The sequence below is a fragment of the Pelodiscus sinensis genome, chromosome 7 (assembly GCF_052426305.1).
Source record: "Pelodiscus sinensis isolate ZL-2025 chromosome 7, ASM5242630v1, whole genome shotgun sequence".
NCBI classification, from domain to species: Eukaryota; Metazoa; Chordata; order Testudines; family Trionychidae; genus Pelodiscus; species Pelodiscus sinensis.
This window is the reverse complement of record NC_143058.1, coordinates 1712196-1735467: the sequence shown is the minus strand read 5'-3', so window position 1 is coordinate 1735467 and position 23272 is coordinate 1712196. Positions and strand designations below refer to the sequence as shown.

The following is a 23272-nucleotide window of genomic DNA, read 5'->3' as shown; positions in this document are numbered from 1 at the left end:
TGATACCAAACTGGGTGGGGTTGCGACTTCTTTGGAGGATAGGGACATAATTCAAAATGACCTTAGCAAGTTAGAGAAATGGTCAGAGGTAAACAGGATGAGGTTTAATAAAGAGAAATGCAAAGTGCTCCACTTAGGAAGGAACAAACAGTTCCATACATACAAGATGGGAAGCGACTGTCTAGGAAGGAGCATGGCAGAAAGGGATCTAGGGGTCATAGTGGACCACAAGTTGAATATGAGTCAACAGTGTGATGCTGTTGCAAAAAAAGCAAATATGATTCTAGGTTGTATCAACAGGTGTGTTGTAAGCAAAACTCGTGAAGTCACTCTGCCGCTCTACTCTGCACTAGTTAGGCCTCAGCTGGAGTACTGTGTCCAGTTCTGGGCGCCACATTTCAAGAAAGAGGTGGAGAAATTGGAAAGGGTGCAGAGAAGAGCGACAAGAATGATTAAAGGTCTAGAGAACATGACCTATGAAGCCAGGCTTCATGAACTGGGCTTGTTTAGTTTGGAAAAAAGAAGATTAAGGGGGTACATGATAGCGGTTTTCAAATATCTAAAAGGGTGTCACAAGGAGGAAGGAGAAAATTTGTTCCTCTTGGTTTCTGAGGACAGGACAAGGAGTAATGGGCTTAAAGTGCAGCAGGGGAGGTTTAGATTGGACATTAGGAAAAAATTCCTAACTGTCAGGATGGTCAAATATTGGAATAAATTGCCAAGGGAGGTGGTGGAATCTCCCTCTCTGGAGATATTTAAGAACAGGTTAGATAGACATCTGTCAGGGATGGTGTAGGTGGAGCTTGGTCCTGCCTTGAGGGCGGAGGGCTGGACTCGATGACCTCTTGAGGTCTCTTCCAGTCCTATTATTCTATGATTCTATGATTCACTAGAATGACCCAGGACTGTGGTCATGGAGGCTGCTGCTGGTCAGAGTTGAGGTGCCTTGGCAAAGCTGTCTTGAGGACTCCAGAATTAATGGGTGGTGGTTGTGGGTCAGGATGGAGAGGTGCTGGGAGAGTGGGAGGGTGAGAACTTGCATTGCTTTGCCTCCGACAGTCTCGCCTTTCTGAGAGCTATAATTCTCAACAGTATCTGGAAAAGGCCCAAATTCAAGCCTCTTGTCTCTGCCCATGCTGGACGTATTCGATAGCTGTTGAGTGCCATTTTTCAGTTAATCTCCAAAGCAGCCAGAGAAGTGCACTATATGCTCCCAGTGGGAATGTACCTAATGTGGGAGCCTGTAAAAATCAATGGTACAGGAAGGGAGGCTGGAGCATCAGTTCGTACCCCTCGTTGTGGGAACATCCCAATGAGCTCATCCCAGAAGAGTAACATTAACGCATCTAATGTGCATAAAAGGGTCCATTGCCTCTGCTCTGGCTATGAAGGTACAAGCCATAGGAGGTAGGGGTCCCAGCAAGCAGCACACCATCTTGTCCAAGGGGGCCTCTGATGTTCTGTCTGTCGAGTGCCCCCTGGCCCATGGGCTGCAGATGAGGTCAGCCACAGTCTGCCGCATAGAACTATACGGGTTGTGCGTAGTCTGGAGTAACCTTGTCGTTTTCCTTTGACAAGCACAAACAGGCTTCTCCCTGCTGCCAGGGAGGTGCCAAGAGGTTCTATGGGATTTGGCCTGTGATAATGAAGTGCGTGCTCCTGCTGGCAGCTGTAGATAATTGGAGCCTCGCCCAAGCGTGTTTCTAGCTCAGTTCTTTGTCCTCGCTATATTAACGTGCTTAATGTCACGGTCATGGCAGGTTGGTAACCCTAGTAATGTTCTGGGCTGGACGGAGGCTCTGCGTACCTCCTAGGGCGGTGGGGACCTGAGCTCTTGCTAGGCCTGTTGCTGGTCTGTGTTTGTCCTTTTATCCTGACCTGTGCCTCACTCCTTCCAGCCCCTCCAACCGTAGTGTTAACAAGTGTGAAGGGGGAGTGGCAGAACCAGGCTGCGCACGTCCTGTTTGTTTGTGTAAACAATGAGTCAGTTTTATTGGCGCAATGTTCTGTCTGATTTCCAAACAGAAAGGGGCACGCAATTGGTCAGAAAATCTTATTTTGTTTAGATGCGGAAATAATGAACAATTGAATCTAAAATTGTGGAAAGAAAAAGGGGACTTGACCAAACACCTATTTAAGTCACCTTTTATTATTGTTACTCCTTCCTTGAAATTACCCAGTTAGAAACTCGTGTAATGTGAATGGACTTTAAATGACTATGAACTAATGTGCTGAATATAGAGGGAAAATCCAAAGTGCTTGAAAGCTGGAGCAATGCCGGGAGGCTGGTGTGTTTGGGAGAATGATGTATGAGAAAAGATTAAAGGAGCTAAATGTGTTTAGCTTGGCTAAGCAACAATTACAATGGATTAAAATGGGGTGTGGGACATGAGTACATTGTACGCAGAAGGGTTTAAGGGCTATGGGTGGGGGAGGGACTGAGAACAGCCTCAGAAGCTGTATTGGAGATGGAGCTGAAAATCAGAAAAGAGACACTTAGGGTGAACAGTAAGAAAAACGTCCCGAGCTGGTGTGGGTTTGGCTGTGGAATTGTCACCCCGGAGGAAGAGGTGGGAACAGTTCTGGCCCCACTGAAGGGAAAGAGCAGTTATGTTGCATGGCCCTTGGTAGACCTAAACTCTTCTGAGCTCCCTAACTTCTTATTGTGTGTCCTGGCACTCAGCTCCTGGTTCTCTAGTCAGTGTTCCTGTTGCCCTTCACTGTTCACGGTTGTCTCAGAGGAGTAGTCCTGTTGGTCTGTATCTGTAAAAACAACAAGGGGTCCTGTGGCACCTTAAAGACTAATAGATTTTTTTGGACATAAGCTTTCATGGGTAAAAACCACTTCATCGGCTGCATGGGGAGAGAGATGTACTAGCATGCCAAAAAAAGGGAGTAATTTATCAAGAGAGGAAATTTTCCTATGTAGTGCAATAACCGTTCTAAGTTATGACACAGCCAGACAAGTACCCAGAAGCCACCTACTACAGGACATGCCCAACAAGGAAAGTAACGGAACTCCACCTACAGCCCCCAGGTAAAATCCCTCCTCTGCGTCATTGACAATCTTCAACCTATCCTGGAATATCCCTCTCACAGGCCTTGGGAGACGGGCCAGTCCTTGCCTAGAGACCGCCTCCCAACCTGAAGCAAATACTGACCAGCAGCCACCCAACGCACCACAGAAGCACTAACCCAGAACCTACCCCTGCGACAAACCCTGTTGTGAACTCTGTCCACACATCTATGCAAGTGGCACCGTGACAGGACCTAAGCACATCAGCCACACCCTCAGGGGCTTGGCCACCTGCATGTCTACTAATGTCATCTGCCGTGGATATTGAGCAAAGGATAAATGGGCACAAATCAGACATTGAGACAGGTAAGGTAAGAAAATCATAGAACAGAAACTTCACTGAACGCTCAGGAACCAGTTTAAAAGTAGCCATCCTTCTACCAAAAACTTCCAGCCCAGATCAGAGAGGAACAGCAGAGCTGCGATTCATTTGCAGATTTAACAGACCAAATTAGGACTGCATAAGGACTTAGAATGGCTAGCTCCCTACAAAGGCAGTTTTCCCCCCTCGTGGTATTCATACCTCCCCACCATCTGATGCTGTCTGTCAGCCACATCCACCCTGACTGAATTGGCCTTGTTAACACTGACCCTACACTTGATAAGTCACTCCCTTCCTTTGCTATGCTTGTACATTTATATCTCCCCATCTCTGAGGTGAAGTGGGTTGTACCCACAAAAGCTCGTTCCCAAAGAAATCTGATAGTCTTGAAGGTGCTACAGGACCCCTTGCTGTTTGAAACTGGTCTTTTGGTAAGTGTTTGTAGCGAGGCGGAGGATTCAGGGGGGTTCCTTGCTCCCTGAGCTGCGAGCACTGACAGCATAGAGGGCCAGGAGTGCATCGCTCCCTCTTCGTTCCTCGGCTGGTGTAAAGATGGGGTTGGTGGGCTCTGGAGGGCATTTAGTGTGTCTCTTCCTGACAAAGGAGACGTTAACCTTTCTTTGCTTGCTGCGAGGGGGGGCCAAGAAGAATGGGGTTGGAATTGGGGGTGACACATGTTTCGTGAGCACCTTTTGCTGTTGAAATTTTTAAAGTGTTGATTCTTGCCTTGAGGAGAAGGCCCCTCTAGCCGGCGGTGAGCAAGGGCTTCTGGGCTTGTTGCTCACGGGCCAGAGCATCCCAGAGGTAGACGGAGATGGCTTGGAAGCCAGGGTCTTCCATCAGCTGAGTGGTAGGGCCACATTCTGCGTGTGACCCACACTGTGATAACTGGGGGAGAGGGAACATCCCAAACGATGTTTGGAAGCAGATTGGTTTCTGTCGCCATCTGATGTTGTCTGCGGCGGGGGGTGCGTGTTAGAAATGTGTCTATCCTCTGTCACTGTAGCTCTTCTCAAAGCTGGGTTGGCCTCCCCCCCAGCGCCCCGCTAAGGAGTCACTCACAACCGTTTGCATTTACTGTATGCAGTGCTGTGAGGGTTTGTACTTGTGCGGCTGTACGCACGGTCCTTACTACACAGCGCGGGACGGGTAGAGTCAGTGGCAGAGCAGGGATTTCATGCCCAGGCTTGGATCGATCCAGATGAGACGCCAACTTGCCTTGACTGCAGCACTCAAGTCTCCCACCCTAGATGAGAAAAGCACATCTGTCTTGGACCCTGAGCAGTATCCGACTGCCCGCAAAGCATCAGTTAGAGTCATCTTGGTACAAGGGGCTCGCAGCGTTCCTCCCAGTGCGCCAGCTAATGCCTCTCTCCTTGGTTTCCCAGGTTGTTTTCCTCCACTTCCCTGCGACCCGTGTTTCTCCTCAGCGTCTCCCTGCTGGGGATGCTCCTGCTGGAGAGGTGGAAGCCCGGGTTCCTGTTTGATTTCTCTGGTAGGTGATGCCTAATGCAATGGCTGAGGAATCGGCCTGGGCGACAGCTGCTGGGATTCTCTGACTGCATTGTGGGCAATGCATTGTGGGCCTTCCCTTCCTTGAGGGCCTTGTAATGCTGCTACTGCCTCCATTGCATCGAGCGTGCTGAGGTCCAGCAGACTGCATGGCGGGTTGGAGCATGCAATGGCTGGTGCAGCCTGGGGGTTGGTACAGCTGCCCCAGGCAGCTGGGAGATGCTGATGGCAGCCCAGCTAGAAGGGGCCTGGCACGGCCCAGCTGACTTGGAGATGTGTGTCAAAAGGGCAGTGACTGGGCAGACAGTGTGTTTCTGCTGAACACTACGGTGAGTCTGACTCCTGCCAATTCAGATGGGAAAGTAGGAGCCAGGTTCTCTGAACCAGCGTCACTTTGTTAATCCTCCTTTCTGGACAGGCTTCTGCAGCTTCCAGGGCTCTGTGCAACAGGGTGTGGTACTGTCCTCCTCACCGGGCCAGTAGGCCACCCAGCCCAGCAGCCTGTCTTCCAGCAGTGGCTGGTGCCAGATGACTCGGGGAGAACGGACAGAACAGGGCAATTCCCATCCCCCCCATCATGCAGGCCCAGCGTCTGACAGCCAGTGATGTAGGACACCCAGGGTGTGGCGGTGTGTCCCTCCCCATCTTGGCTAACAGCCATAGAGGGACCTATGCCCCGTGAATTACCTAGCTCTTTATTGTATCCGGTTATAGTTTGGGCCTTCACACCATCCCTTGACAGGCAGGTCCACGCTGTGACTGTTGGGTGGGGAAATACTGCCTCATGTTCGTTTTAAACCCGTTGCCTATTCATTTCAGTGGGTGACTCCTGGTTCTTGTGTTGTGAAGGGTAAATACTAGGGATGTGCACGGTTAACCGGCAAGCGTCACCCTTAGAATCATAGAGTACTAAGACTGGAAGGGACCTCGAGAGGTTGAGTCCAGTCCCCTGTCCCCATGGCAGAACCAAATACTGTCTAGACCATCCCTGATAGACATTTATCTAACCTGCTCTTAAATATCTCCACAGATGGGGATTCCACAACCTCCCTGGGCAATTTATTCCAGTGTTTAACTACCCTGACAGTTAGGAACTTTTCCCTAGTGTCCAACCTAAACCTCCCTTGCTGCAGTTTAAGCCCATTGCTTCTTGTTCTAGCCTCAGAGGCCAAGATGAACACGTTTTCTCCCTCCTCCTTATGACACCCTTTTAGATACCTGAAAACGGCTCTCATGTCCCCCCTCAATCTTCTCTTTTCTAAACTAAACAAACCCAATTCTTTCAGCCTTCCCTCATAGGTCATGTTCTCGAGACCTTTAATCATTCTTGTCGCTCTTCTCTGGACCCTCTCCAATTTCTCCACATCTTTCTTGAAATGCATTGCCCAGAACTGGACACAAGACTCCAACTGAGGTCTAACCAGCGCAGAGTAGAGCGGAAGAATGGCTTCTCATGTCTTGCTCACAACACACCTGTTAATGCAGCCCAGAATCATGTTTGCTTTTTTTGCAACAGCATCACACTGCTGACTCATATTCAGCTTGTGGTCCACTATGACCCCTAGATCCCTTTCTGCCACACTCCTTCCTAGACAGTCGCTTCCCATTCTGTATGTGTGAAACTGATTGTTCCTTCCTAAGTGGAGCACTTTGCATTTATCTTTATTAAACTTCATCCTGTTTACCTCTGACCATTTCTCCAATTTGTCCAGATCATGTTGAATTATGACTCTATCCTCCAAAGCAGTTGCAACCCCTCCCAGCTTGGGATCATCTGCAAACTTACTAAGCGTCCTTTCTATGCCAATATCTAAATCGTTGATGAAGATATTGAACAGAGCTGGTCCCAAACAGACCCCTGCGGAACCCCACTTGTTCTGCCTTTCCAGCAGGATTGTGAACCATTAATAACTACTCTGAGTACGGTTATCCAGCCAGTTATGCACCCACCTTATAGTAGCCCCGTCTAAGTTATATTTGCCTAGTTTATTGATAAACTAGTTTAATGGATGATGCTTAACAGGTAACAGTTAACTGTTACCCAGGAGCAGCTCCCACCTGTGGTCTGCGGTGGGCAGAGGGGCTTCTGGCTCCCAGCCCGCGTGTGGGAGTACAGCTGCTTTCATTCCCCCTCCCCCCCCCTTCCTGACTGCCACTTCCTCCCCACATGAGGCTGCTGACTCTCCACCTGCAAGCCCATGCAGTCCAGGAGCCAGCAGCCCTCCCCTTCCCCCCCATGGTCATTATTGACGCCCAACAAGCAGCCCAACATGGGGTCAGAAGCAGCCAGACTGGAGCAACCCCTGCTTGCCGTCCCCCCCCCATTTAATTGGTTAACTAATTAAACAGGATTTTATATCCCTAATAAATACTATTTCCCTGTTGGCATTCTCCACAGCAGCCATGACTTCAGAGATCTGTTCCCCCACCCCATCCCATAGTCCTCTCTTTTCCACGCTGAACAGTCCAATCTCTCCTCATATCGCAGCCGTTCCATATCCCTGACTGACTTATGTTGCTCTCCTCCATGCTTTTTCCAACGGGGTCTCTGGTTGAGATGGGAGGAGCAGAACTGTATCCAGTGTGCCAGGTGCAGCCATACCATTGATGCATGCAGTGGCACTATGATATTTTCTGTCGTCTTATCTAGCCTTCTCCTAATGGTTTCCTCTAAACACAGTGCAGCGGGCGAGAGTCAGAGTCCCCCCATGAACGTACACGGCCAAAATCATAGTAGGTAAAACCTACGTGCCTATCCCCAGCTGAGCCACAGTCAGCTCATTGTGAGCCAGGAGACAGGCCTACACTCCCGCAGGAACAGTCAAATGGGATACAGCCATCTGCGGCTGCAGCAGGGGACTATGGCTGGCACACAACAGTGCGAGCTGTGGTTGGGTTGTTGTAGTTACTGTATGTGCCAACATCTGGCTTCCAGCTAGTAGGTAACAGGAGCCATCTTGCACATCTTGGCCAGTTTACTTTGGGGACTCTGTCAACATCAGACTGAGGCCTTGTGTATGCGGCAGTCACTGCAGCGGCCTGTTATGTTGCCGTTGTGTAGACCTTGCTGCAGTGACAGAAAAGGCTTTTCCATTGCGGCAATGAACCTACCACCTGCAGAAGCCAGGAGCAGGTCAACAGAAGGGCTCTTCTGGTAGAGAGGTGTCTGTGCCTGGGCTTAGGTTGGCTTAGCTGTGTCTCACAAGCACGAACAATTCACAGCCCTGAGCCACAGTGTCAGGTGAACACCAGGCCTCAGGAGCCGCCAGGGAGCCTACTCAAATGAGGTCCGGTTAGTTTCTTTCTTTCTGTCTTTCTCTCTCTCTGTCTCTCTCTCTGTCTCACTCTCTCACACACACACACACACACACACACACACACACACACACACACACACGACTCCTTCAGTTAAAGATATGAAATGGCTAGTGTGCCAGAGGGGGCCCATCTGTGTGTGCATATGATGGGCTGTGTGACCTGCTAGGGTGGTGACTTGGAGGGCGCTCTCATATGGCGCACTGCTTAGATTATCTAGACTGCGAACGCTCTCTGTTGTACTTATTTCTTCATTCTTGGGGCTGTTTGCTTCCTCTGTGCATTTCATTCAGCAAGACTGGCCAGGCCTGCGTGCTAGAGTGGTGCTGCTGTTTCCAGCACTGCCAGGAGGAGTTAAAACCCTTAAAATATCCCCCATCTTTGAAAATGCCTTTGTGCATTAGGCTTGTCTAATCCTTTTGTTCAGAGAATTACCTGCCCTTTAACAGTCTTAGAGTGGGGGAGGGGAGCCTTTCCCTTCTAACCTTCCCAGCTCTAGACCTGTCACCTTATCACACAGGAGACAGAAATATCACACGTTGGGACTGGAATGGAGCAGACCAGTGAGGGAGCCTAGAACACGGGCGTTCAGGCCGATCCCATGTCTGTGACTCCCAGTTGTGATAGCCTGATGGGCATCTCTTGTGCTGACTCTTACTGGCCACAGCTGCTTCTCTCCGTTACTTCATTCCCTACAGATTTCCTGTAAGACCTGCCCATGGGCTGTTCTGTCTGCTCGCTGTGCTGCCCTCCTGCTGCTGGCATCCATGGGCAAGTTGCTGTCCTGATTTACCCTATTAGGTCACAGCCTGGATGTCAGCACAGTTTCCTCTACCAAATTTCCTTCGCTCCTGCCAGGGAAGAGCCATGTTCCGGCACCAAGGGAGCCTCCTAGTGCGAGATGAACGTGTAATGGCTCTTGTCTGAGTCCGGCTTCCAGCTCAAACACCGACAGGCAGCCTGGTGCTGTGATGCTTCCTATCTCCGGCAGAGCAAGAAAAGTGTGAGCCTGCACATACACACACACGCCTCAAAGCCAGCAGCGAGCAGCCTGGAGCGCCCTCAGCAGTTCCACCTGGGTGTGAAAGCTGGAGAAAAACACCAACTGTTATTCACTCCAGCTCAGCCATGGGCTGCAGCGTGGCCACGGAGAAACACAGCTCTGCTCCGAGCTGTAGCCACCTCCCCTTCTTTCCAGCCCCAGTAAATGTTGGAATGTCACAGGAACATGACGGTGCTTCCTGCAAGGAGGATCGAGTAGGAACCGAGAGAGACTTGCCCCCAGGCCTGTGGTCTCTTAGACCGAGCACCCAGGAACCGCAGTCAGCTGGCTGACCGGTGGCCAGGTCATGTCTACATTCTTTGTCTTTTTACAGTCTAGGCACAAGTGTAGAAGAAGGGATTTGAATCGAGCGCGTGACTGGCTGAGTGTGGGGCAGGACTATTCAACACGGGGCCCGCGGGGCGGTTTGGGTTTACGCAGGGAGCAACGTGTGGCCCGCGGGGCGGTTTGGGTTTACGCAGGGTGCAACGTGTGGCCCGCGGGGCGGTTTGGGTTTACGCAGGGCGCAACGTGTGGCCCGCGGGGCGGTTTGGGTTTACGCAGGGAGCAACGTGTGGCCCGCGGGGCGGTTTGGGTTTACGCAGGGAGCAACGTGTGGCCCGCGGGGCGGTTTGGGTTTACGCAGGGAGCAACGTGTGGCCCGCGGGGCGGTTTGGGTTTACGCAGGGCGCAACGTGGCCCACGGGTGGGAGCCAAAACAAAAAAGCAGTCAGTATCCCGGTCTTCTGGTGGGATGCGTTTCCATCCCTGGACTGTCATTGCTCGTTGGAAGTGCTGTCCTATGGATGGAAATCGGGTAAATATTGCATGTTAATATCAGCAGAACTGACTTAAATGCGGCCTGTGTGTTGTGTAGTCTTGCCTTAATCTTTGTATTCATGCCCATCAGTGTGAAGCTATTTGCATATATTTGCATATCTATTTGCATGTATATGCAACCACACTTACCCACAGCACATGCCAAGGGCAGCAGCTTATCATTGTAGCCCCCGGGGCTTCCAAAGTTGAGTAGCCCTAATGTAGGGGGAGCTCTGTGTGGGGTTAAGATGAAATTCACTTGTCCCAGAGTCCAGATCCCCTTGTGAATGGAACATACTGAGTCACTCCCAGCACAAGGGCGAAGGCTGGCTCAGCAGCTGTGGAGACGGGGCTGAAGGCCTGGGGCCTGCTTTCTAGCCGAGCTTGCGCTGCGGACAGGCCCATGAGGAACCACAGGCACTGTCACCTGGCCTGCATGCTGGTAGTCCCGGCTCTGCAATGTAATCTGGTGTGTCAAGCCGGGTTTACACTGGCTTGTAGGTGAATATAAAGGGTTCCAGTGAAATATCAGCAGGGGATTACGCTTGTGGCCAGATGTTTACGGCCTGCTGGCTCTCCTGACTATGCTCTGCCATCCCATCCGTGTAATTAGATGGAGGGGGGTTGGTCTCTCAGCAGGCCGAGTGGAGATGTTTAAACTTGCTCATTTGAGTAGTCCCGGCTCCTGTCGGACGCTCTCCACAGCCTTGTTGTGAATGTAAACTCCTTCCAAGCTCGGCAGCGCATTGGGGTGGGCAGCCTGTGGCCTGCGCCGCTGGGAGAAGGTATGGAAATGACTCATTGGAAAAGGAGCCCAACTGTGTGGCCTGTTGAATTTCCTGTGCGGGTGGATTTCTTTTGCACCCTTGGTAGGCTGCAGTCGACCCCCAAAATGTGCTGCCATTTTGCCTCTCTGCGCTGCCGTAGATTGGGGGCCGGTTTCAGAATCACTTGGCGGCAGGAGGGCAGTCGCATTGCGGTCTGGTCTGTTCTGTAACACTGCCGTTGTTGCGCTAATGGCTGGGGACCCCGGTGCCGTGCCTTGGAAAACGGAAGGAGCTGCTGTGGCAGTCCAGCGCAGTGTCCCTTGCATGAAGGAGGCGGGTGCTGCTTGGCTGGCATTCCTTACCACGTGATGCGGCAAACAACCAAAAGAGCCGGTGCCGCAGGCAGTGTTCAGGATGGTAGTGGCATAGTGCGGCTGGCCAGCGCCGGGTTCCCGTGTGCTGGGATGCAGCAGCGCCTTGGAGACGCCTTGTGACTGATCCGACGGCAAGTGCTTTTGCATCCACTGGGGGGAGCCGGGCTCCCAGTGTGGCAGTACTGCGCTGGTGGTAATGCTCCTGCTGTATTTGTGGCAGAAAACCCGGGGCTTTCTGTGTGTGGCTGCTGAGAGCACCACTAGAATGTAGCCTGGCAAGGGAGCTCCTGGGCAGCCCGGCCTCAGGGGACAACTGGCGCCCCTCTCGGGCTGATTATGGGAATCCGGGTCACAGACTGGAAGGTTGCCTCCTGCAGCGCTGTCCCCCGCCCCAGAGCGCCGCTCGAGAGCCTGTCGCTGGGCACCGTGTGACTGACCGGGGTGGCATCTAGGGGCAGTGTACCGCTGAGAAATCTGTTCTCTCAAACTGCTTCCAGCTCTGCATCGGGAGCACTGCAGAGCTGAGTCTGCAACGCCCCAGTCCCGCTTAGAGTCCACCCGGAGAATGCTTGTTTCCTTTGCATCTTACTTGGCTGGCAAGTGAGACCGGCCTAGGCCGACCATTGCCACGTCCGGGTGCACAGGACTCCAAAAGCCCCCTTCACAGGGAGTGCAGGAACGTGGGTTTTGCATGCAGCCTGAATGCCAGGCCTGCGCTCAGCTGGTGGGCCCTGTAGTTGTAGAGCACTTCTTGGATGCTTGGGAAAATCCCGTCAGAGCTGGGAGTTGTGGGCACACCGGGAAACGCCTTCTGTGCTGCATAGAATCCCTGCTTTGTCGTCAGTCTGCATCACACAGTGGGCTGGAGGCGCCCGGCCACTCAGCAGTTGTCAAATTCCCAGGCGCCCCAGCAGCCTGACTCGGAGGCGTGGCGTTGTGCACAGCAGGGTCCTGGGCACCACTGTAAGACTGTTCCCCGTGGCAGCACCCAGGAGCCCTAGCGGCTAAGCCGTCCTCTTTTAGTTTTCACGTGGCTAACGATTCTCTCCTGTCCCTACAGCACAGCCCTCGGAGGAGCCAGGAGGGGACAGGTAGGCTCACTTGTGCCCTCTTGGGAAGGGGCCATGGGGTGGTGAGCTCAGCATGGTGGTCTCGTCTCTGCTCTTTGCCCTTGTGCGGGGCTGCCCCGGCTCTGGCTGTGCTGGGACGGTGTGCGTAGTCCTGAAACGCCTGGCACACAGCTGGGTTTGCAGTGCTTCCTCCTCCCACCGTGGGAGCTGCCCTTGGAGTTTCCAGGAAACCTTGAGGCCCTTCCAGTGGCAATAGAGTCTGTGTGGTTCTGGCACTGGCATGTCCAGGGGTTTCCCTAAAGCTCAGGCAAAGAGGATCATAAGAATCCCCAGAGAGGGAAATGCCTGGGATTGACGTCCGCCACCGTGAGGAGCCCGGTCCCTCTGAGTTCCAGGACACCTGTCACCCAGGACTGGACGCTAGGAGCTCTGATGCTTGACCTGTGACATGGGGACGTTGCTGTTTCCAGGGGGGCGGTGTGTTGTGCAGCCAGATGCCTGGGGCCCTGCTCTTTCAGCACGGTTCAGCTGTCCCTCATCGGAGGCGTCCTTAATGAAATAAATGGGAGGTGCACCCTGGTATTACAAAGCCTTTGAAAGGGAGCCCTGCTTCCCTGTGAGGTGGGGTGCATCGAAGTTGTCATCTTACGCTCGTATCTGTGTCTAGTGAGAGCGTGACGGCCGAAGCACAGCCTCACCTGCTCAGCGTCCCCGAGCTGTGCTACTGCCTGGCTGAGAGCTGGGTCACCTTCCGGCTGTACCTGCAGGAGCTGCTACAGTACAAGAGGCAAAATCCTGCCAAGGTAAGCTGGGGACGTGCTGCTCCCCTTCTGCCGGAGGGTGGCCTGGGGGCTGGGAGATTTTCACTGTTGTGGCCCATGGCTAATCCTTGCTGATGCAGGGGGAGCTTTGCTAATGAGTAATTCTGTTCCCAGCTCCGAGGTGCTGGGGCCGAGCCAAACCCCTCATGGGAACACTCAGCTCTTTGTTCCTCAATGAGGAAGCCAGCCTGCTGTGGCTTTGCCCTGCCATGGGCCCCGTTGAGCATTGGGAGCAGTTTGTAGCTGTTTTGCAAGTAGCACCCTCAGGCTGCTGTTCTCCAGACCAGTGATGCTGTAGCGTTCAGGGCTCGTGCATGAAAGAATCTGGGGGTGGCTGGATGTGCCCTGTGTCTCTTGTAGAGGAATTGCCTCTAGGTCTGTAGCCAGGTCCTGCTTCTGCCCTACGGCTGACCCTCGACACCCCGAGAGATCAGTGACACTCACCCAGGCTCCCTTTGTAGTGGACTTGGCAGGATCCAGGACAGTCGCGTTAGAGAAGCCAGAGGGGTTTGGCGACTTCTTTCCGTTGCTGGCTGTATGCACGTCTCGGGCCGGCGCCTCCAGGTGGCCACATTCACCAGCAGGGAGGGGAAGCAACTCAGACAGATGCCGGCGTTTTCAGCCTGCTGGCCTCTCGTGTGAATTGGTTGGCCGATGACTGAGTGCACCACACTCGCCCACTTGGCAAAGCCGCCTACAGCTCACGCCCAGGGCCGTCTCGCCGGCCCGATCCCTGTGACAGACCTCCAGCATGGTAGAGCCATCGTCTGGCCAGGGAGAGGCCTGCGCCCCTCGCAGGGAGCAGAGGAGTCTAGGCTGGGGAGTCTCACACCCGCCATCCCAGGCATGGCTGGGGCACCATGGACGGGGCACAAATCCTGTAACTTCTCTCTGCCCTGCTTCCCCCATCTGGGTCACGGGAGGGACAGTACAGACAGAGGAGCAGCACTGCAGCGGGCCTTGCTTCCAGGCAGTCTTGCTGAAGTGCAGGAGGGCACCAATTCAGGGCAGCCCCGTAACGTTTTATGGGGGGGATAGGTTCTTAGGCTTCCCTAGGGCTTATCCACGCTGACTGGCTCTTTGCTCTTCACTCTCTCTCCCCAGGGCTGGGCCGCTTGAGTTCTGAGCATTGGCACAGATTGAGGCCAGAGTAACCCCTTGGGCTTCTAGTGTCTGAAATGTGTGTTCAGACGGCGCCCTGTGGGAAATGGCGCAGAGCAGGACTCTTGCACCAGCCGCAGGGATGGCATCTTGGCCACTCCTCCATTGCTCTGTTCACCCCTCACCTCTTTCTTCCCCCAGTTCTGTGCACGGGTCTGTTTGGGGTGCCTGGTCCTGGCTACGGTGGGACACTACGTGCCAGGCATAATGATCTCCTCCATCATCTGTGAGTATAGAGGGTCCTTGGGGTCGGCTGATGCCAGTCGGATTGTGCCTGAGTCCCTTGCTAAGCGAGTAGCGGTGTGCTCACGATTCGTTCCCGACAACGGGCTCCTCGCCTCCCTGCGCCTCCGGTCTCTCACTAGCTTACTGTGTGGTGCAATACTGCACACAGCCAGCAGAGGGAGCCACGGAATCAGCGCTAGAACTGGCAGGGACCTCGCTGGTCAGAGTCCAGCTCCCGTCCGTCCCAGCAGGGCCCAGCACCATCTAGACCAGGGCTCGGCCCGGTGCCGGTCGGCCTTCCCGGGGCTCGGCCCGCTGCCGCTCGGCCTTCCCGGGGCTCGGCCCGCTGCCGCTCGGCCTTCCCGGGGCTCGGCACGCGGGTGGGAGTCAAAACATAAAAGGAGTCCATATCCCGGTCTTCTGGTGGGATGCGTTTCCATCCCTGGACTGCCATTGCTCATTGGAATGCTGTCCTATGGGTGGAAGTCTGGTAAATGTTGCCTTTTATTAATATCAGCAGAACTGACTTAAACGGGGCCCGTGTGTTGTGTAGTCTTGCCTTAAACTTTGTATTCCTGCCCGTCAGTGTGAAAGAAACTGTTTGCATCTATTTGCATATCTATTTGCATGGATATGCAACCACACTTAAGTTGCAGCCCTTGGCATGTGCTGTGAGTATCAGAGTGGCCTCCGGGGCTTCCAAAGTTGAGTAGCCCTGCTCAGCTCTAGACGTCCCTGACAGGTGTGTGTCCAGCCCACTCTTAAATATCTCCAGTGTTGAAGATTCCACAACCCCCCTCTGCAATTTATTCCAGTGTTAACCACCTGACAGGTAGGAAGTTGTCCCTCATGTCCAGGGCTCACGGAACCGCGGCGAGCCCCACTCACTGGTCGCTCTGTCCGGCAATCTGCGCGTGCACAGATCGCCCAAACCCGGCTCCTCTGGGTTACAATCTCCTCGCCTTGGTCGAGTAGATTGTATTATTTGTTGAGCCCTGCTCATGTCCAACCTAAATCAGGCCACATGGTATGAGCACTGTGACTGCAAGCAGGCTAATTAGAGGCATGTTGGTTAGAACGCGTGAGAGGCGGGGGGGCAGGGGATTGGCCGGATGAAGGACATTACTTCCCCCCTCCGGGTATCTCTGACATGGTCAGGGAGCAGAGAAATGCAGTGTCCCTTGGACATTTAACAGAACAAGTCCACGTCTCCCAGGTTTGGAATGGAACAATTGCTGGGCAGCTGGAGGGAAAGTCGGCAGGAAATGGGAGTCCTCGGCGACCCTAAGGAGCTTTGCTCTCTGATTAGAGCAGTAGCTTGGAAACGCGGACAGCTGGCCCCTTGCTCCGCCCCTGCTCGAGTGCAGCGTTAGCTGATGGGTTGCTCAGGTGCTGGGCATGCTGGCTTCCAGTTGGGGCACCCCTGTGCTTGCCAGCCCTAGGCTGCTGCTGCCCTTTCAGAAGCCAGCCGTGTTGAATCACTAGCACCTGGGATGTGAGGCAGGTCAGGAAGGAGGGGAGTTGATTGCACCACACAGAGCTCAGGCTGTGTCCTAGCAGGGGCGTGACGGTCAGGACAGCTGCACATGGGGGGAAGGCAGCCCTGGCATAGTGGGGCAGTGAGCCGCGCTGGCGGGGTGGTGAGGGTGGGGCTACTGCCACCAGCCTGCTCTTCAGCTGACTTCGCGTGGGCCCGGCCACTGAAGGAACTGGCCTTTGGTTCCTGCCTTAGTGGAAGAGCCGCCCCACAGAGTCAGACCAATGGCCAGTCTCCCGTGTGACAGCGCCGAGAGAATAAACAGTCCCATGACTCATGCTCTGTCATCCAGTCCCAGCTTCCGGCGTCGAGGTGTAGAGATCCCAGAGCAAGGGAGCGCACCTCTGGCCGCTGATGGACCTGGCCTCCCGGAGCTTATCCCCTTCCTTTTCACCCACACCGCGGGCGAGGCTGACTGTGCACTAAGAGGGCGCACTTCTGTTTGTTTGAAGCTTTCAGTGTGTGATCCCTAGTTCTGGTACCTGAAGGGGGACGTGGCATGGTGTGGCTTTCTCCGCACCAGTCATGCCTGTAGGACGGGATAGGGCAGAGGTCGGTAATCTCTTTGCCCACGCTCAACATGCCTAATCTGCTTACTCCCTCCGCATGGAGGCCTTCCCGTACCCCTCCTCAGTTCTGTCGTCTTTCTCTGCACCTTTCCCACTTTGAGGATGCGGGGCTTGGGCTCTGGTGACTAGACCTGCCAGCAGTGCGCAGACGGGCGAGCCCTTGATTTGCGCAGTGCCATGAGTCACAGTACCGCTGATCCCTTCCGAACGGCTAACGGGCTCTGGGTTCTCTCTGCATTCCCAGTGCTCAGCGTGCTGCTGTGGCCGCTGGTGGTGTACCACGAGCTGATCCAGAGGATGTACACGCGGCTGGAGCCTGTCCTGATGAAGCTGGACTACAGCATGAAAGCAGAGACCCAGCACCGGAAGCACGCAAAGAAAAGTAAGGCGATGCCTGTTCTGTTTCCTCTGCCGTGGCTGGCTGGGAACACGGGCCCGCTAACGCAGCACTGGCAGGCGGGGAGCTCCCATGGAGGGTGGGGAGCAGCAGAGGAAGAAAGGGGCGTCCTAGGGACTCTGACTAGGAGTGACAGGGTAGCTCAGAGCACAGGCAATGCTGGGGTAAGGAGCGGGGGCAGGGGCAGCTGGCTTGGCTGTGGCCTGTCATGCAGTGCAGGGGGTGAGAACATGGTACGGGCACACTTAACCTGGGCCAGGCATGGCTCCAGTGCATGGGCTGCAGAGAACAAACCTGGCCTGGCCCTTAGACGGAGGCGGGGAGGGGCTAGAGGGGCCAGCAGGCCTGTTCCGCCTGTCCCGGAGCTGGAAGTCTCTTCTGTTTCCGCACAGAGCGCCAAGAGCGGAGCGAGCCCCTGGCAGGGGATGAGCCCATGGCGGAGACGGAGAGTGAGAGCGAGGCGGAGCTGTCTGGCTTCTCCCCAGTGGTAAGGAGGAGCTGTGCAGTAGGTAGCCACAGCTCTCCGGAGAGCTGAGCCAGTCCCTTCCCCTGGGCGAGGCCGGGCTAGGACTCCTCCGAGGGCGTTGGAGGGGTGAGCTGCCTCTCGGAACGGTGTCACTGATAACGGTGCTCCCTGGAGCTGGGCGCGTGGGCGGCCAGCCAGCAGAGTCCAGTGCCACCCTGCTGGTTAGCAGAGCGCCCCCAGCCGGCCGCCTGGGCCACTGGTGGTGCACGTGGGTGGGAACCGCGCTGCTAGCCTGGTGTCAGTCTGCCCGGTGGCCGTGTGGGGGAGTCCTGTGGTGTGGGAAGGCCCTGCCCTGCTCTCCCGGAACTCCCCCCCTCTGAGCGGAGCAGCCTGAGGGGCTGTGGAGGGAGTCCCCCTGCCCCTGGCCAGCAGGCGGGGGTGCAGACAGCTGGCAGAGCTCCTGTGTGCTCCGCAGGCAGGGGGAAGGCCCGATGCTGTGGGCGGGGCAGGCGCCTGGGGTTGCTGCAGCTGCTGGTGGCAGAAGCCATGCTGGGCGTTGAGGTCACCTAACAGCATCTGCAGTGGCCGCCTGTTGTCCCGGTGGGGGCGGAGCCTGGCCTGGGCGCGCTGCCGCTGTGTCGCGCTGCATCCCTGCGATGGGGATTTCAGGAGTCGTACGCGTGCCCGTGGCTGGATCCTCTGTGCCGGGTGCTGGCGGGACGCAGACCCGTCCAGGCTCGCCCCGGGTGCAGCGAGAGACCTCTGTGTAACCAGCCTGAGCGCCCCGTGTAACCCCTCACCCGGCCGCCAGCGTCTGCCCCTGCGGCTCTGGCAGGGAGCGCGGTCGGGCAGGCGCCAAAGCCAAGTGTCCCCGGCTCTCCTCCGCCACAGGTGGATGTGAAGAAGACTGCGCTAGCGCTGGCCATTACGGACTCTGAGCTCTCTGACGAGGAGGCTTCCATCCTGGAGAGCGGGGGCTTCTCTGTCTCCAGGGCCACCACCCCACAGCTGACGGACGTGTCTGAAGGTAAGTCGTGACCTCGGCTCCCACCCTCCCCCTGACGCAGCTGGATGGTAGGAACTGGTGGGCTTTGCTCCCCCTCCCCGCTCCCTGGAGGTGGTACAGTCCCCTGGAGGGCTGGAGGAGACCGGGGCTGGGAGGGGGTCACTGGCCCCATCTTCCCCTGGCCTGGGCTGTTGGAAACTCTCCTAGCCGGGCTGAGAGCCCAGCCCCCGCAGCGAGGGGCTCTGGGCAGTTGCTGCTGGGGCATCTCCCTAAGCCATCTCCTCGTGGCTTCTGCAGTCGCGACTGCTCTGGCTGGCTGATCCCTGCTGCCTGACATCCCAGCCCATGCGGGGCCCTGCTCCTGGGAAGGGGGCGGCGCGGTCCTCTGGCTCGCAGAGAGGCAGGAACCCTGCCCAGGGACACGGCGTGCTCTGGCGCCTCAGCCACGCGTGGCGTATGGCACAGCAAGGGCTGTGTGGGGCACTCAGCCGCGTCCCGGGGAAGTGGGGAGGGAGCCCTGGGGACTAGGGATGTCAGTGGTTGGCCAAGGAGCTGGTTAGGGTTAACTGGTAGGGCTGGAGCATCCCCTCCTGGGTAATTGGTTTACCGTTTAGCCAGTTAACCAGTTAGATGGGATTTTACGTCCCGAGTGGGGCGGGGCGTCGCATCCCATAGCCGTGCCGCTCGTCATGTGGGGGGCAGGCTTGAGGAGGGAGCGAAAGGGGGAGGATGCGGGTGAGACAGGCACAGCGGCAGGCGGAGGAGTCTGGTCAGGGAGCTGTCTGCTCCGCACCCTAGGCAGGGAGACGCTAACCGTGCAGGAGCTCGAACGCAGACCCGTGTTCCTTCCAGTGCTCCTCTCGTGGGAGAACAGGGCAGCTCCCTGCTCCCACGCCAGCCCGGACAGAGAGGCCCTGGGGGCACAGATCCGCCTGGAGCTGGCTGGGGCCCCCTGGGCTCTGTGCAGTGGGGGTGTGTAGAGGTGGAGGCGTGCTGGTGCCGCTGCTAATGCCCTGCCTGCTGTGCCTTTCAGACCTGGATCGGCAGAGCCTGCACAGTGAGCCGGAGGAGGCCTTCGCCAAGGACCTGGCCGAGTTCCCCTCCGTGGAAGAGTATCACTCCAGAGACCTGGGGCCACACAGTGACGACGATGCCTTCGGCGTGCCCGTGGGCCCCGGGCTTGCCCACGAGCTGGACTCGGCGGAAAAGGAAGCTGCGGACACCCAGCTCTCTGTCCTCCATCTGGCCTCTCCCCTCCACTTTGTAAACACGCACTTCAATGGGAACGGGCAGGGCACGCCCGGGGGCGCGGAGCCGCAGCCTGCGGCAGCTCCTGGCTCGGACACCTGCATTGATGTGCTGAGCAAGGAGATCGTCGCCTCGGCCATCACCACGGTGGTGCAGAACACCCTCTCGGCCCTGCTGCGCTCCTCCGAGGCTAGCGAGGGGCCGTCCCTCTCCGAGTTCCTCCCCACGGAGCCAGAAGAGAAACTGAGCTTCCAGGCGCAGCTGTCAGAGTCCCAAGTGGTGGGGACGGAGACGGAGACGGAGGCAGCGGCTCCTCCTGAGGAGGAGGGGGAAGCGGATGACTTTGAGCTACTGGATCAGAGGGAGCTGGAGCAAATGGATGTCGAGCTGGGACTCGGAGGGCAGGAAGGGCTGGAATCGCCTGTTGCTCCGCTTCCAGCTTCCTCCTCGCCTGCACTTTCTGAGCTGCCGCAGCGAGATGACCCCGAGGAGGCGGGCGCAGCGTCGTCTTTGTCTTAGCTCGTCCCGTCGCCATCCCTGGCAGGCAGGCAGGGTGGACTCCTGCTGAGATGTCCAGTGCGTTTTAGGTATTCGTGTTGCCTGGGCTGGCAAGAAGTCTGTGTTCATGTGCTGTGTCTGGAATAGCCCAACCTCCCTGGCCTTCCTCGCTCTGTGTGTGGGGGGCTGGGGGACCAGACCGCAAACGTAGCACCACCCCCAGCCAGCGCTTCCTCGTGATGGTGCAGTATTTTGACTTGTCTTTCGTTTTGCACGCAGAGTCCTGAGCTAGATGTAGCGGCTGCTGTGCCCCGAGCCCGGTAGGACAGACGCAGCCTGCTTTTATTGGGGTTTTAAATGGCTGACAGTGTAAATAATTTTAACTCTGTGGTTCATGTGGATGGGGGGAGGGAAACACAACGTAATCTCCGAGTGGGGGGAGCAAAGGCAGGCCGCTTCCTACCAGCAAGGAAAAGGCTGCAGAGCGGGTCTGCAAGGCTGGTACCAAATCGTAGTGTCCCCGCCGTTGAACCGCGCGCTGGGCGTTTCCCCGCTGCCTGGCCTGTATTACACCACCTCTCTGGCTTGGAGACAGCTGCTGCGAATGGAGCAGCTTCTAGGTCTGGGCCAGTCGCTCCTTGCCTCTGTTCCAGTGTGTCCAGGCTCTCTCCTACCTAACCGCGGTGGCAGGCGGGTGGCTCTAGATAGATGCCTGCCGGGCCCTGGCTCCCTGCCACTGCCGCTTGTCTAGCCTCTTGCTGCGGCAGCTGGCTGGCTCCCCAGCGCTTTGGAAGTGTTGATGGACGCGGCTTGTGGGGGCAGAGCAGGAACGGATTGTTTTGTAGCCCTTGTCCGAGGGGCTGCACAGGCAGTATCTGTGGGAGGGAGACACCCCCCCCCCCCCCAAATCTTTCATTTAAGAACTAAAAGCTGCTTTTCAGCAGCGTTCTGTTTTCTTACTGCACGACCCACCCGACCCAGGTGTGCCCCCTCCCGACCCAGGGCCGCACCCACACAGCTTCGCTCTGTCACCTGGCTTTGGCCTATCCCTGCTGGGCAGCCCGGGTCCAGCCCCCGTGTGCCCAGGGAACCTGCTCCTCGCAGTTCTGGCTCCCGTGGGCAGGGCTGGGAGCGTGCGGGGGTGTGAGGGACTGAACCCTGTCCCCTCGAGCTGGCTTGCTGGAAGCATCTCCCGTTCTGGCCACTGGGAGCCCAGGGCTCCCGAGAGTGTCCCCGATGGGCTTCTGGTGTCCCTTCCAGCAGGAGGTCTCGCAGCCCCAGGCCCTTCCAGCTCTGTCCCTGCCGGCGATGGCTGCCGTGGTCCTGGAGCAGGCCTGGGACGCCCCGGGATGGGGACAGTGGGGCTCTTAGCTCCGAGGGTTGAGCTGTAAGCTGACGTGGCAGTTTGTCCACAGCGGAGGGGCCTTGGGAAGCACCCAGGGGAAACGTCACAGCCCGCGTGTGAAGGCCCAGCCGGCCTTGGGCAGTGTCTGAACCAGCTCAGCCGGGCTCCGCACGTCCCCAGGACGCACCGCAGGCCGAGGCGGAAAAGGCCCCTCGAACAGTGGGCAGGCAGGCCAGCACATCCACAGGCAAGGCTGCTGGAGCCCCTGCCTGCCGCGCACACCTTCTGTACAGCCCTCAGCTTGTGGTCCCTCCGCGTGCCCCAGGCTCTGGCTAGGCCTGCCTGAGCCGGGCACTAAGCTTGTGTGTAGACCTGGCGGGGGGAGGGCTCCCTGGCCAGCAGTGCGGGGCAGTGGGAGTCTGGTGCGTGAGCAGGGCTGTGCTGGCCTCTCCTGCCAGCTCTCGCTGAGGTGCTGATGGAAAGCGAGAGGCTGCGGGGCAGTAGCCACCCGGGCCCCGCCACCCCTCCCCCAGAGCTTCCCCTTCGGAGCTGAGCGCGCGTCAGCTCCTCAGGGCACGCGGGGGGCGTGGCTCAGGCCTGACAGCACAGCTATCCAGGCAGCAGGGCCCTGTGCTCCAGGAAGTGCCCCCGAGAGCCCCAGGGCCAGGCCCTTGGCCAGGGCGAGTTCTCTGGGCTTACAGCACAGTGGCAGTGGGTGTGTCCCATGCGCCCTTCCCCTGCCTGGGGCCAGGGCCGAGAGCTGGGGGGGGGGGGGGAGAGTTCTGTCCCTGCTGCGCTGCTCCGGGCACGGAGCCCAACCCCGGCCCTGTCGCATGGAGCAGCCCCTGGGAGCGGGTGTTCTGAGTCTAGGAATCCCTTAGCGCTGCCCCCTCCTGGCCTGTTGGAGCTAGGCCCCTCTGCGCGCTCAGCCCTGCTTGAGGAGTGAGCGAGTAGAGACGGTAGAGCCGCAGCCCGACCTGGGCCACCCGCCGCCTGCTCTGCCCCCTTGGCACCGCCCTGAGCCTGCAGGTCCCAGCTCTGCCTCGGAGGGCACCGTGTCCCTCGCGCGTCGCCCTCAGAAGTGAGGGTGGCTGCGATCGGCTTGGATGCGAGCTCCCGGCCAGCTGCCCAAGCAAAACTTGGGCCCCCGGCCAGTGCTGCCCTGGGAATAGTGCACAGCGCAGCCTCCTGCGGTCGCAGGGCTGGGTGCACGGCTCGCCTGGCAGCAGCACGGCTCCGAGGGTGCTAACGTCCCCACGGCCCAGATTCTGTGCAGCGCTCAGCCAGTCACTGTGTGGGGTAGGGGCACAGAGGGCACCCCACCACTCCCCTTTCCCCTCCCCCTTCCTGTCAGGAGCGGGGAGGGATGTGATTGCTTGTGCTTGTATGTGCCTGCTGGCCCTGTCTCAGCTCCGTGCCCCCGGAGCCTCGGGTGCTGCTGGTAGGTCTGCAGGGCCTGGCCGAGAGACGCGGGCTCCTCTCCCTACCAGCAGCAGGCAGGGGCGCAGGGGGGGGGCGCTTGTCAGCAGTGTTCATTCTATGGCAATATTGAAAAGCAACATGTAGAATTTGTAATAAAAATAAAACCCAAAGAAGTGAGGAGAAAGTTCTGGGCAATAAAGTTTGTTGGTTGTATGGGACGGAGCCTTTCGACTGTGTCTTCCAGACACCCCCTCCTCTTGGGCTGGGGGGCAGAAATCCC

At 57.0% G+C, this 23272-nt stretch overlaps 1 protein-coding gene across 3 annotated transcripts in view; it reads left to right on the top strand.

Moving 5' to 3' along the window:
* The window catches only part of RETREG2 (reticulophagy regulator family member 2), a 28728-nt gene extending 5518 nt beyond the window's left edge, over nucleotides 1–23210 (top strand). For all 3 annotated transcript variants that reach the window (XM_089779601.1, XM_075932926.2, XM_089779602.1), the window contains 8 exons: nucleotides 4787–4893; nucleotides 12288–12318; nucleotides 12965–13100; nucleotides 14421–14505; nucleotides 16855–16992; nucleotides 17400–17494; nucleotides 18365–18500; nucleotides 19513–23210. In XM_089779601.1, coding sequence (XP_089635727.1) covers nucleotides 4787–4893; nucleotides 12288–12318; nucleotides 12965–13100; nucleotides 14421–14505; nucleotides 16855–16992; nucleotides 17400–17494; nucleotides 18365–18500; nucleotides 19513–20246 — 1462 coding nt within the window. In that variant the 3' untranslated portion in view covers nucleotides 20247–23210. The remainder of the gene's footprint in view (nucleotides 1–4786; nucleotides 4894–12287; nucleotides 12319–12964; nucleotides 13101–14420; nucleotides 14506–16854; nucleotides 16993–17399; nucleotides 17495–18364; nucleotides 18501–19512) is intronic.
* The last annotated feature ends 62 nt before the right edge of the window (nucleotides 23211–23272 follow it).